Source organism: Anguilla anguilla, chromosome 2, assembly GCF_013347855.1.
Source record: "Anguilla anguilla isolate fAngAng1 chromosome 2, fAngAng1.pri, whole genome shotgun sequence".
NCBI lineage: Eukaryota > Metazoa > Chordata > Actinopteri > Anguilliformes > Anguillidae > Anguilla > Anguilla anguilla.
The window spans coordinates 21,775,818-21,789,722 of NC_049202.1; the positions used below are offsets into that span (position 1 = coordinate 21,775,818).

A 13,905-nucleotide genomic window follows, 5' to 3' on the forward strand; every position below is an offset into this window, starting at 1 on the left:
GATGAAAATCTATGAACGCTATTCCATAGTAAGGGCAATATGCAAAGATGATTTGTCTCATTAAGCATTTTAAGAACAAAAATCTGAACTACAATGCATTAGAGAAGTGAATAATTGTGTACATTTAAGTAACTAAGCGATCAAAATGCATATTCATGTAATAATGCTTGGGGAATTTCTGTGCAGGTCCAATGTTTCTACACACAGTGGACAGGACAGACAGAGCGTATGGGGAGACAGGCAGATGAGAAGAACTTGCCTGTCTGTGCCTGTACAGGAGGAGGCAGGCCACGATGTGTGTAGACATGACGGCCGAGGACTTGTTCGCGGCTGAAAGGACAGAGCAGGAGATCATTGTTTCAAGATAAGAGGCGGAATAAATTTAAATGATTAATCACAAATATCACAGAAAACGTGTTTCCCAAGCATGTAAACCAATTTCTCAAGCACGTAAAAGGAATGTCAAAAGTTGCATGCATTTCACACCCAGTTCTGTTTACAAACAGTACCCTGTGTTTCCATATGCAGCACTCAACCAATCAAATTGAAAATACAGCTTTAGTCCCACAGTGAAACGGAGGATGAGATCACAGCTTTAGTCCCACAGTGAAACAGAGGATGAGATCACAGCTTTAGTCCCACAGTGAAACAGAGGATGAGATCACAGCTTTAGTCCCACAGTGAAACAGAGGATGAGACCACAGCTTTAGTCTCACAGTGAAACACAGAATGAGATCATAGCTTTAGTCCCACAGTGAAACAGAGAATGAGTTCACAGCTTTAGTCTCACAGTGAAACAGAGGATGAGATCACAGCTTTAGTCTCACAGTGAAACACAGAATGAGATCATAGCTTTAGTCCCACAGTGAAACAGAGAATGAGTTCACAGCTTTAGTCTCACAGTGAAACAGAGGATGAGATCACAGCTTTAGTCTCACAGTGAAACAGAGCTGTGATGATAAACGGACACAGAGAGAATACTCCAGCAAAGTGTCCTAACAGGCCGAGCTGTTCTATTAATCTTTTACAACCAACGTCACTGATACTGCAATTCCACCCTTGCCCTATGGATCCTGCTCCGGTTCACTTTGTGCCTGAATGAGACTCGTCCTACATTCTGGAGAATGAAAAGACAGCCTGTGATTCGTCAAAAAGTAACAGACCATCTCAGCCAAGCACGTGATTGGCTGTAAATATGTCAATGTGAACTAGACCCACTGAAGAACACGCAGCTGGCGGTACAGAGATTGTGTCTGAAGTGGCAGGCTCAAGATGCAAATACACCATGTAAAAGAAACTGTGACTGGCTGAGTGAGAATGATGTGTCACGATGAAGTCTGATTGGCCCAAGAAAGAAGTTCTTACTGAAGAGCACGTGCTTGGCCAGGTTGTTGATGACCAGCCTTCTCCAGTGCTCGTCCGACAGGTCTCTGGACCCATGCTCCTCTTCCTCACCGTTGAAGAGAGCCTGGTCAGGCCTGGGCACAGACATTAGTCAACCTCAGTTGCAAGCAGCCAGCAGCAAACCAGTTACAATGTCAGTTGAATAATTATTAATTAGACTGCCTGTAATGACCTAATTTATTAACCACATTGAATTCTATGGTCTAACCATGTGACCTATGGGTGTGCATTGGGCCAGAAGAAGCTTGATGCCCTCTAGAAACCTCCTGAGGCAACGGGAAAATCGTGTGCTGCCAAAAGATACTGGGGTTGCGGTGTACTGCAGTGAGGGGGACGTACTGTGCGGCGATGATGGTGGGAACCAGGATATTCTCCAGAGAGAGGGGAGCTGGGAGCTGCCGACATCGCTGCGTGTCCAGGTACTCCTGCAATCAATCAATCAATCAGTAAAATGTACGATGTATAAATTAAACCATAATCTAACTGTAAAGGGAACAGTGACATTTAAGCAGTGTAAAAGGAACAGTAAAATGGATGCACTGTAAAAGGAACAATAAAGTATAAAAAGTGCAAAAGGAACAGCAACACGTGAGTAGTGTAAAAGGAACAGTAAAATGTGAGCAGTGTAAAATGAACAATAGCGTGTGAGCAACGTAAACGGAACAGTAAATGGGAGCACTGTAAAAGGAACAGTAAAGTATAAGAAGTGTAAAAGGAATAGCAACATGTGAGCAGTCTAACAGGAATAGTAAAATATGAGCAGTGTAAAATGAATAGTAAAATATGCAGAAGTGTAAAAGGAACAGTAATATGTGAATAGTGTAACAGAAAAATAAAAATATGAGACGTGTAAACGGAACAGAAAAATATGAGCAGTAAAAAGATCAGTGAAAATATTAGCAGTGTAAAAAGATCTGTATAAATGTGAGCAGCATAAAATAATCAGGAAAATGTAAGGACCATGCAAGGAACAGTAACGTGAGCTGTGTAAAATCTGAAATATGACTGTTAAAAAAAAAATGGTACAATTTGAGATGCATAAAAGGAACCGTAACATGTAAGCAGCCTAAAAGAAACAGTAACGTGAGCAGTGCCAAAGTGTCAGTAAAATATGAAAATCATAAAAGGAACAGAAACCTGTGAGCAGCGTAAAAGGAACAGCAACATATGAGCAGTGTAAAGGGAACAGTAAAATGTGAAAAGTGTAAAAAGGATCGTTACATATGATGTCCATGTTGACCAGCAGAGCAGGTTTCCGTCTAGAGAGAGCCGTAATGCGTTGTTTCTCTCACCTTGAGGGAGAAAGGCTGGGTGAAGTCAACCCGGACACACCCATAGTTCTTCCGAAGCATCCGGAACACTCCGCAGGCCACGCCCCACAGGCTCTCATTCTTTTTGGGCTTGCCCTGGGAACGGGGGGCAGATGATTTGAATTCACAAAAGACTCTAGTCAATTTTGGGCTGGACCAGCACTAAATAGAACCAATTAAACTGTTTTAGGGATGCAGCAGTTGTGATTTGTACCGGTCACCTTTGTATGTACAAGTGCACGTGTGAATCATTCAAGCGTGCGCATGCGTGTGTGTGTGTGTGTGTGTGAGTGCCTGCTTGCATGTGTGTGTGTGATCTCACAATGCCACAAATAGGTTTTCCTTCAGTGAGGTTGTAAATGTCAACCGTCATAAAATATCTGATACTCCGCTGCGCCAGGAAGATCACCCATCTTTCACTGTCTGCCCCCATACACTGAACAGTAAGTCTTTGGACCCAGCTGACAAAACAAAGATTAAATGAGGAACAGATTTTCTGAATGTGGTTTATGGTCGTTTGCTTCCTGTTGTTTTATTGACCGCACCGGCCTGCCCAAGTCATATTCATTGACACAGCATTGCCTCCAGCTCACCGCAGGAGCAGTGACTATGTATCCTTACGGAACGACAATAAGGTAATTTCATCTGTGTGATCAGCTCGGTTCTGCAGTCGCACCGCCCTGCAGCCTTCTCAGGCCTGGTGTCTAAAGCTAAGCAGGGCTTTGCCCTTGGAGGGGATTACGAGCAAAACCAAGCTGCCGCAGGAAGTGGTGTTTGTGGGCTAGCGGAGCACCACGCGCCACCAGAGTGGGTGCCACACATCGGGCACGGTTGATGTGGGGTTTCTCCCCCCCCCATGCTATAAAGCGCTTTGTGATCGTGGAAGGTACAATATAAATACAACCCATTACTACTGTAAATCTGTTACTATGAAGACTTCAGGGGGCAAATAATTTTTTTGGCGTTATAGTTATAGAAATGAATATGAAATACGTTCAGTTTTTCACCGAAAATGAGACTTTGAATAAACTGGAAATGCAATGTCATGTCGGCAAATGCAGTACGAATACGGCTAAAGACAACTGTGTGAAGTGCTCACACAAAGAACCAAAGCTGTGCATTTCTGTGGACTTCATGAGTAAGAGGAGAGGCAGTGCGTGTGCGAAAGCGCACTCCAAACAGTGGAAGTAGGGGAAGGGAGAAGCATAGCCTACAGAACTTTTTTTATGGTGGAAGAAATTACTTATTTTAAAATATTACACTTTGTATTACTTTACCCATGTTTTTCACATTTTATGTATTGTCTTGTTTTGCATAGTTTAGCGCTTTTCTCAGTGTGCCTGTAGCCTAATATGCCCAGATATGTTTTTCTCTTGCCTATATAACAAAACCACTGTATTTTAGAAATAAAAATGTTGGCATTGACTCATCTGTGTCCTTTATTTCAAAAAAATAGTTTTGCAACATATGGTTTCATAATCTTTATGGAATTTGGTCGCTGAGGGTGCCGTAACAAAGGTTAAGTAACCGGAATTTTTTTTAAAGATGGCCTTTCTTGTGTTAAGTGTAACGCTCTTTCGGTTTGAGAAGACAACAGTGTTTGTGTTAGGACTAGATGTGTGGCTGAGGTTGCTGTACGCCGTTAGCGTCGTTAGCACTAGCTCGGGAGCGCGCGTTCCGTACCAGCTGCTCACTGTTGTAGTTCCCCTCGATGATGCGGTCGTAGGAGATGCCGATGGGGACGATGAGGACGTCGGGGATGGTGCTGCTGCAGAGCGAGTCCACCACGAAGGACAGCATGCCGGCCCGCGCCGGGGAGGGCTTCCCGCTCCGAGACCGCGTCCCCTCCAGGTACACCTCCAGGAACTGCTGCTGCCGGAGCAGCTCCTCTGTGTACTGAGAGGGAGAAAGGGTGGGGTACAGAGAGAGAGAGAGAGAGAGAGTGAGAGAGAGAGAGGGGGGAGAGAGAGAGAGAGGAGGAGAGAGAGAATGAGGGGGAGAAAGATAGAGAGAATGAGAGGGGGAGAAAGAGAGAGAGAGTGAGAGAGAGAGAGGGAGGGAGAGAGACAGAGAGAGAGAGGGAGAAAAATTGTAGGAAAGAAAAAGGGTAAATGGGTATGTGAGGTACAAAGAGAGATATAGAGGGAGAGAGATTGAGAAAGAGAAAGAGTAAGTGAGAAGAGAGATAAGTCGATACATACACACAGAGAAGCATATAAAGCATGTTTGCGTGTACACAGCACCTACCGCATGTATCAGAGATCTGTACAGCACATCCTTCTTGCCATCAGCAGGGTCGTCCAGCTTACGACGTATGAAGAAGCCCCCGAGTTTCCTTATCAATGTGCTGAAAAGACAAAGGAACGATTTGGACTCAGAAGTTGCAAGTTCAGGGCATTACTGCAGGCCAAGGTGCTTGAAAAGAGTTATTTCAGGAAATATTCAGCTGTTAAAACAGATTATGTCTGACCCATCCAAGCTGTGCGACCCATTTTGGGTGTGTGTGTCTGCAAAGTGACTAAGTAGCATCCAGTATCATACTGTACACGCCTTAAAAAAATAAATATATCTTGTCATGTAACTGAGTAATCTTCCAAAAATGAGGAACCACAGTTCCTCATGCCAAGTTAATCCCTACTGACATATCAGGTACCACAACATATGAAACCTAATGAGGACGACACAGAAAACTAAATTAAGTAAATGCAGTGTGGTCTGGTTCAAACCCAACCAATCAGGAACATTACAGTGTGGTCTGGCTCTCACCCAACCAATCAGGAACATTACAGTGTGGTCTGGCTCTCACCCAACCAATCAGGAACATTACAGTGTGGTCTGGCTTTCATCCAACCAAACAGGAATATTACAATACGGACTGGCTCTGATCCAACCAATCAGGAATATTAGTATATGGTCTAGTCCACTTATATACGTACAGTTACATGGCGATAGCTCAGGAAATCTGTGCTCGACCGAAAGGTCAGTTTTTGTTCAATGAGCAGAAGACCACAGAACTCTCATCTAGTACATTTAAAAACTCATTATCTGATCCCGGCACAGGCACCCTCACCTGAAGATGGGGATGTTGAGGTTGTTGCCGGCAGCGATGTGTGGCGCTTTGATGTTGTGGCAGAAGAGGATGAATGTGATGAGCAGGTAGTCTATGTGGGATTTGTGCACGGGCAGGAAGACTAGGGGGGCATTGTGCTGAAAGAGAAGAAACGTTCCTCCATCACACTGTACGCTGAGTGTACAACCGTGCCAAACTGAACAACCAGGGACCACATCCTACTGTACTAGATTGCATTAGAGTGTACAGAAGTGTACCACCACTATTCACCCCCCAACTGTGCTATTAGACTGTACAGAACTGCACCACCAATAATCACACCCAACTGTACAACACAAACCAAGGTCCCTGCACCATCAGGGACCACACCCAACTGGACCCCCAGAACTGTACCGTTTTTTTGGCCACATGTCCTCACGAACATTCAAAACGGAACGGGAAATCGTGGCACTTCAGTAACGGCACAGAATTCTGAACCACACCACGCTCGGTATCTACCCGGCCTCCCCGGCAACAGGGCTGCGTTCGCCCGCCCTTGTAGAGGCGCAAGACGCTCGCAACTCAGAGCACAACGAGGCTCAGAGGAAGCCCGGAAAGCCAAAATGAGGACTCCCTATTCCCCAGCTAGCAGGATTAGCATCCCTCCGCTGCTGTCGAGAGGGTAACGAAAGGCAGACAAAGCTGTCAGGGGTCCGGGGAGAATGAAGCTGACGCAACATTAGCGTCGTGTTTAAATCAAAGCGTTCGACGGCAGGGTTCCACCGGCGTGATTAGACACCAGCACCAGATGCATTTTGCCCGGATTCCGGGCCCAGCAGGCAATGGCTACAAACCATTTAGATAGAAATATCCAGCAGTCTCGACGGGCGATGAAGTACAACCAAAAGAATAAGTGCGGGCGAAGAAGCTGTGGCTTGACGTCGTACTATTCAGAGGAAACCGTACGACGTCATGCAGCAATGAGCGCAGCCAGCGATCAAGACTGGGATTGAAAATTAGGAAAAAGATTTCACTTTCCTTATTTCACCGCTTTTTATCAGTTCTTCTACTTTATTGTGAAGCACTTTGTGTTGCGCTAAGACATGTGAAATTGATTGATTGATTGATTTATTGAAAGGCAAAACATTTTTTTATGATTTAAAAACATTAATAATCAAATAGATCTGTCAACCGTTCTTTTAAAATTAAACTATAACTGATTTTTAGTAAGTCAAGGCAGCAGCCTGCAGCCAGACAGAGCTCTACTTGCTCTCCTCCTGCACATTCTGTATTGGAGCAGGCTGGTTACACGCTATGCGCCGCGGTCTGTGCGCTGCCCTGGGGCAGCAGCTGTGGCTCAGGGCCCCTCGCCCCTGCAGAGAACAGCAGGAAACCCTGTTGGGCGCCGAGAGAACTCGGTTCAGAAGTTCAGGGGAACGGGATTGGCTGCGAAGCAGCTGCACGTAACGAACACGACAGCAAGGGAGGCAGGGAGATCCGAACTGGCCGCACGGCTCTCCGGTGAACTGTCACTGCTTCACCCTGTAAGGAGCCTGTTACAAGTTACAAATCAATAACATACCTGTCAGTCCATCAACACTTCACCCTGCTACAAGCCTGTTACAAGTTACAAATCAATAACGTACCTGTCAAACCAGCAACACTTCACCCTGCTACAAGCCTGCTGCAAGTTACAAATCAATAACGTACCTATCAAACCATCAACACTTCACCCTGTTACAAGTTACAAATCTATAACGTACCTATCAAACCATCAACACTTCACCCTGCTGCAAGCCTGTTACAAGTTACAAATCAATAACGTACCTATCAAACCATCAACACTTCACCCTGCTGCAAGCCTGTTACAAGTTACAAATCAATAACGTACCTGTCAAGCCATCAACACTTCACCCTGCTACAAGCCTGTTACAAGTTACAAATCAATAACATACCTATCAAACCATCAACACTTCACCCTGCTACAAGCCTGTTACAAGTTACAAATCAATAACGTACCTGTCAGTCCATCAACACTTCACCCTGCTACAAGCCTGTTACGTTACAAATCAATAACGTACCTGTCAGTCCATCAACACTTCACCCTGCTACAAGCCTGTTACGTTACAAATCAATAACATACCTATCAAACCATCAACACTTCACCCTGCTACAAGCCTGCTACAAGTTCCAAATCAATAACGTACCTATCAGTCCATGAACATGTCACCCTGCTACAAGCCTGTTACAAGTTACAAATCAATAACATACCTGTCAAACCATCAACACTTCACCCTGCTACAAGCCTGTTACAAGTTACAAATCAATAACGTACCTGTCAAACCATCAACACTTCACCCTCCTACAAGCCTGTTACAAGTTACAAATCAATAACGTACCTGTCAAACCATCAACACTTCACCCTGCTACAAGCCTGTTACAAGTTACAAATCAATAACGTACCTATCAAACCATCAACACTTCACCCTGCTACAAGCTCCAAATCAATAACGTACCTATCAAACCATCAACACTTCACCCTGCTACAAGCCTGTTACAAGTTACAAATCAATAACATACCTGTCAAACCATCAACACTTCACCCTGCTGCAAGCCTGTTACAAGTTACAAATCAATAACGTACCTATCAAACCATCAACACTTCACCCTGCTACAAGCTCCAAATCAATAACGTACCTATCAAACCATCAACACTTCACCCTGCTACAAGCCTGTTACAAGTTACAAATCAATAACGTACCTGTCAAACCATCAACACTTCACCCTGCTACAAGCCTGTTACAAGTTACAAATCAATAACGTACCTATCAAACCATCAACACTTCACCCTGCTACAAGCTCCAAATCAATAACGTACCTATCAAACCATCAACACTTCACCCTGCTACAAGCCTGTTACAAGTCAATAAAGCACCTGACAATCAACACCTCACTCTGTTACAAGCCAATATTGTACCAAATGTACCTGGCAAACAGTCAACGTCACGCCATTACAAGCCTGTCATAAGCAAATAATGTACCGTCAACATTTCACCCTGGGGAGACTCACCTCTATGGCTGCCTTCTTCACCATCTCTAGCTGACCTTTGTGGATCTGGATGCTACAGAAGAAACCATTAAAAAGTTTCAGCAGCACCCATCCGGTCAACCTGAGAGAAGGGAGAAAACCGAGGTTCAACCATGGTGCCGAAACGTATGCTTGGAACGAAGACAGGTTCTATTTTAAGTTGGCTCACACCCATTTGCAAGATGCAGATGCTGAGCTATGTGGGGTACCTGATGAACGCAGGGGATATATTGGCCACCATTTCCTGCAGGATCCCTCTGGCCTTTTGCCGCACTTTGCCGACAGCCTTTTGTTCCGCCCCCGACTCCATGGCAACCGGGTTGTCTCCTGAAGCAACCATCGTGGTGGCGCTCTCCACCCTGCACGTGCACGGACAGGGGGCGGGGTTAGACCCGAGAGCTGCGCCCTTTTTCTTCAGCCCGTGAACAATGAGTAAGGGCTGCTTCAACTGTGTAAACCTCTGGCCGCCACCAGTGAAATCTAAAACTAAATCTAAAGTTACATGCTAGAGAATAAATAAGAGAAATGTATGTATGTTTTTTTTTTTTTTATTTGTATGTGAGATTCGCCCTGCATAAGAGTGTCTACCAAATTCGTAAATGTAATACAACCCTGGGAAAATTTGTACCACACACTGAGGTCTAACCCTTTCAGGGTGTTAAATGTCCTTGTTGCTTTTTTAAAAATTTAGTTTGACGAATGACTCGCTCAGTTGTTTCTGTACTACTGAGAACAATACTGATGAGAAAAGGACTGAATGGAAACCGTGAACAGTGTCAACAGAGACAGGTGTTATTGTGAACGGTACTCATGGGGAATAGTGTTATTGTGAATAGTGCTGATGGGGAACTGCATTACTGGGAACCATACTTATGGGGACTAGTGTTTCTGTGAACAGTGCTGATGGGAAACAGTACTTACGGGGACTAGTGTTTCTGGTAACACTGCTAACAGAGACAGGTGTAATTGTGAACTGCACTAATGGGGACTAGTGTTTCTGTGAACAGTGTTAAAAGAGACAGGTGTTATTGTGAACCATACTTATGAGGACTAGTGTTTCAGTGAACAGTGCTTATGGGAAACAGCATTACCAGGAACCATGCTCTCTCCTACCTGCTGTTGTTGAGAACATTCTCCACCACATTCCTGGCAAACATGTCCTTTCGTACATCACGTTCCAGGACAAACAGCACATAGCTCAGCCGCCTAGCCAGCCAGCCCCGATGCCTGCGGTACAGAAATGCACAAAGTGTAAAACACACACACGCACACTCTCACACACTCATGCACACTCACACTCATACACACACTCACTCACAGTCACACCCATACCCACACTCACACTCACACTCATATGCTTACACACATGCTATCTGCTACCCGTCTAGTTCATGTAACTCAAACGGGATCAATACCATGCGCATCTGACTTATTCACCGATTTTGTGGATTTAATCACTAATTAAAATTTGACAATAACTTACTTTTCCATGATCAACGGCTGGATCTGAAAGCCAAGATCACGGGACCTGCACACAGTAATCCCCCAAAAGAATTCCTGGCTAATTTAAACCATGTAGGTTCTAATGTATTAGCTAATGTTTTGAGGGAAAGCCCTTCCCTGGGTATTACACTGGGAGATCAGTAACTGAAATGTGGGAATGTCCATATACGTCTCAATAGATCCACCGTGACCTCTCACGAGCCAAAAACAGGAGTAAGAATAACTGTACGTTTATCTCAGCAAACATTTGACTCCACGAGGGGAGGCTTTAAAAACAGGCAGGGTTTTTACTGCGGTGGCTATAGAAGACAAAGCAGAGGTCAGTCACAGGATACAGGCAGAAGGGTGTCCCCTAACAAACACGCTCAATAATTCAGCCGCTTCAGGTTACCAGAGCTTCACACAGGTACAAGCACCAGGGTAGACTGCGGCCTGTTCGCTTGCTCAGATCCACACAAACACACACACACACACACACACACACAAACACACAAACATATAGACACGCAAGCACACACATACACTTGCACGTGTGGACCCTCTCACCGGCATGCACACACGCACACACGCACACAGACACGCAAGCACGCACATACATTCGCACGTGTAGACACTCTCACAGGCTTGCACGCACACACACACACGCGCACGCGCAGACACCTACCTGGTGTGCGTTTCATTAATGTAAATCACGTTACGCAGGCCAAGGGAGGGGATGCTAGGGTTGAAGAGCCTTTCCTGCAACAACAAGAAAAAGTCAAGCCGCGAGGAGACTGTGTTCAGTAAGGAAGATACAGAAGGTCGGTACAGAAGAAAGCGTGTAAAATATCAAGGGGATCGTGTTCAGTATGGAAAAGAGCGTGTTAAGAATGCAGTGGAGTATGGTCATATGAATGCACGAGTCTGTCATTGAACTGTAATAAACATGCTCCAGTTATCAAATGTAATGAATTACCAATCTCAGTAAAACTCAGAGCAGAGATTTACTGCAGATTGAGCACCTGTGTGAGCATCTCTTTAAGCCAAGGCAAAACTGCACAGCCGTTTCCTCTTCAATCTTATCAAGACAACCACTTTATTTCAGTAACAGCTTTACTTTGATGAAATTAATAGCATAATGAATTTTTGGGAAAGGGTTCAGGGTGCCTCCCCGTGTGATGCAACATGCCGATTGGCGGAGGAGTAGGGGTGGGAGTTACCTGACTCTGAGGCGTGCATGAGTGACAGCACCTGCCCACGAATGGCCGCTTCCTGTTCAGAAGGCCCTCCTTCCAGGTGGTAGCAACAGAGCGAAGGACATAAGGACTGGAGCTGCGATCCTGCTGGGCGCACGCGAGCATGCACGTACGCACGCACACACAGACATACACACACAAATTATGGCATTAGCTATTAAAAACAGCCAGCGCTGCAAGCTCGTGTGGGCGGATCAGTTTTTTAGTTTGGGGTCAAGATTACGGTTCTTTCACGCCTTCAGAGAGAACCTGCTTCCGTTTCCACAGCCTCACTCGCGGGTGAGAAAGTCTATGTGCCCGCCTCCGAGAATCATAGCCAATGACGATGAAAACAGCTGCCGTCACAGTTGACACGCCCCTCGTGGACCCTTGCTGAACATACATGTCAGCTGAAGCAGCACGGAACTTGCCAGAAATATCCCCACAGTCAGACAGCATGGAACTCGCATTCCGGGACAGATATGTCTTTACACAGCCGACCGAGATAAATTTGCATTACAGAAGAGAGGATTCTTTTCAGAGTATGAAAAAAATCTGTGACTTTCTGTTTCAAGATAACGGAGTTAAGACCGGTTCCAATCTAGAAAGCCAATGGCAATCACAGTGTGCAAGCACACTGTGTATGTCAAAGCAAGGCCACCATGTGCGTCCTCATATTTCTCAAGGCCATTCATGGTGGTCCTCTCACAGTTCAAGCACACAAACTGACTGATTCAACCGGTATTGGGAAAAAGTTACATCTGCATTTACATTTTGGGGGGAAGGGGGAAACCAGTCCAGCAACCCTGGTCTCAACAGCTCTCTTATCACAGGAAGCGCAACTGCTGCTACATTAGTGTTGTTTTTGCCACCAGTTTTTGATTTAGTCATAGTCTTAGTCTTTTGACTAAAATGCATTTTAGTTTTATTTTTACATTTTAGTCATGCCTTCTTCATTAATTTTAGTCAGACAAGACAAGAATGACTAAAATCATATTTATTTTAGTTTACGGAAATAACACAAGTATTTTAGTCACAGTTTAGCCCTACTTAATTTTTGTCACGTACTTTCCAGCCTCCAGTAGTTAAATGTCTACAAAGGTAATGACTGGTACTCACAGATTACCCAACTAATTTGGAAACAACCTGTTATGACAGGAGCGTCTGCCCCTTTAACACAAGTGAACTCTGCTTCAAATGCACATGCGGCATTGTCTGCCTGCAGTGTGTCGCTCTGTAACAAAGCAGCTTTACTTTTTAAAAAGACAATAAAGACATCAGCTATCATGTAAATCATGATAGCTAAGAGCATGCTACTAATAAATATGTAAAAATGGCCATTTCCTCCAAGCGTATTCGTGATGATGATAAATGTACTTACGGAATCTTCCCCCGGGTGCTTCCATCGGTTGGCCCCCTGCTCCGAGCTGTTGGCCAGCAGAACGTTGTCCTGTGCTCCGAAGGACACCACAACCTCCATCCCTGCTTTTCTATATGACGCACCAGCAACGGACCTGAAAGCAAAATTAGAATTTCAGATTTCAGTGCAACCGCACGAAGACACTGTGGATCCAGAAAAAAATCAAACACGTCTGCAGTACAATCAGACCATTTCCACTCTAGGGTCAGAAGGCAGAAAGAGACCCTCAGTCGCATGTGCTTGCAGTAACACGGTTGACAACAGAGGCATGACTTAGAACTGCTTAGCTTTGGAAAAGGGCTGTCGGCCAATTACTTGAGTTGTGTTTGTGTAGTATTAGTCTGAACCCATAACAGCCATGTATTTATTCCACTCATAATATCAAGACAAGATGAGATGCTTAGCTCATTCCTCACTAATTCCATCCAACCCTTCCAAACAATTAGTTATATTATGCTCAGGCAGTCAATTAATGAAGAGTCAGTGTGTCCCTCACTGGTCTTGGGACACAGTGAACTGAAATGAAATTAAAGTTACTGACAAAGTAACATACCAACATAAACTGATCAGATATAGTAGCCATATCCGTTCTTTTCTTCCCACGTTGTCACACCTGACTGAACCACTGAAAAGCCACGATGCTCAGAGCATTCTGAACTGACCAGAAGTCTTGATGTGCGCAACCCCAGAGAAACGTGGCATCTTCCTCATAATGAACAAGCTCATTCCTCCAAACTCGACAAAAGAAAAGCAAAACAGGCTAGCAGCCAGAGACTGACATTTTTTCATCAGTTTCGGCATGGTTTACTCATTTCTTCCAAACTGGAAGGCCAAGCCATATTGTGTCTTGTCGTATAGTGTATGCGAGCATGCAGCCTTCTGCAAGGTGTCACGTGGCGCAAGGTCTCCTCCAAAGC

At 44.8% G+C, this 13,905-nt stretch overlaps 1 protein-coding gene and 1 long non-coding RNA gene across 3 annotated transcripts in view; both read right to left on the bottom strand.

Moving 5' to 3' along the window:
• gpam (glycerol-3-phosphate acyltransferase, mitochondrial) overlaps nucleotides 1–13,905 on the bottom strand; it is a 34,983-nt gene that overhangs the window by 12,922 nt on the left and 8,156 nt on the right. The window contains exons 2-14 of the mRNA XM_035400028.1: nucleotides 12,950–13,082; nucleotides 11,554–11,673; nucleotides 11,019–11,092; nucleotides 9,965–10,078; nucleotides 9,061–9,210; nucleotides 8,834–8,933; nucleotides 5,785–5,921; nucleotides 4,962–5,061; nucleotides 4,398–4,610; nucleotides 2,697–2,810; nucleotides 1,744–1,829; nucleotides 1,366–1,478; nucleotides 260–330 (exon numbers count right to left, since the gene is read on the bottom strand). Of these exons, the coding sequence (XP_035255919.1) occupies nucleotides 260–330; nucleotides 1,366–1,478; nucleotides 1,744–1,829; nucleotides 2,697–2,810; nucleotides 4,398–4,610; nucleotides 4,962–5,061; nucleotides 5,785–5,921; nucleotides 8,834–8,933; nucleotides 9,061–9,210; nucleotides 9,965–10,078; nucleotides 11,019–11,092; nucleotides 11,554–11,673; nucleotides 12,950–13,048 (1,491 nt within the window). The 5' untranslated portion in view covers nucleotides 13,049–13,082. The remainder of the gene's footprint in view (nucleotides 1–259; nucleotides 331–1,365; nucleotides 1,479–1,743; nucleotides 1,830–2,696; nucleotides 2,811–4,397; nucleotides 4,611–4,961; nucleotides 5,062–5,784; nucleotides 5,922–8,833; nucleotides 8,934–9,060; nucleotides 9,211–9,964; nucleotides 10,079–11,018; nucleotides 11,093–11,553; nucleotides 11,674–12,949; nucleotides 13,083–13,905) is intronic.
• On the bottom strand, nucleotides 7,345–8,624 carry LOC118217967. 2 transcript variants are annotated; one of them, XR_004763339.1, is made up of 5 exons: nucleotides 8,461–8,624; nucleotides 8,280–8,407; nucleotides 8,035–8,226; nucleotides 7,527–7,782; nucleotides 7,345–7,409 (listed from the first exon to the last, which is right to left on the bottom strand). It is a non-coding gene; the product is annotated as an uncharacterized LOC118217967 (long non-coding RNA). The 2 variants fall into 2 exon arrangements; XR_004763338.1 differs by having other exon boundaries at nucleotides 8,280–8,624.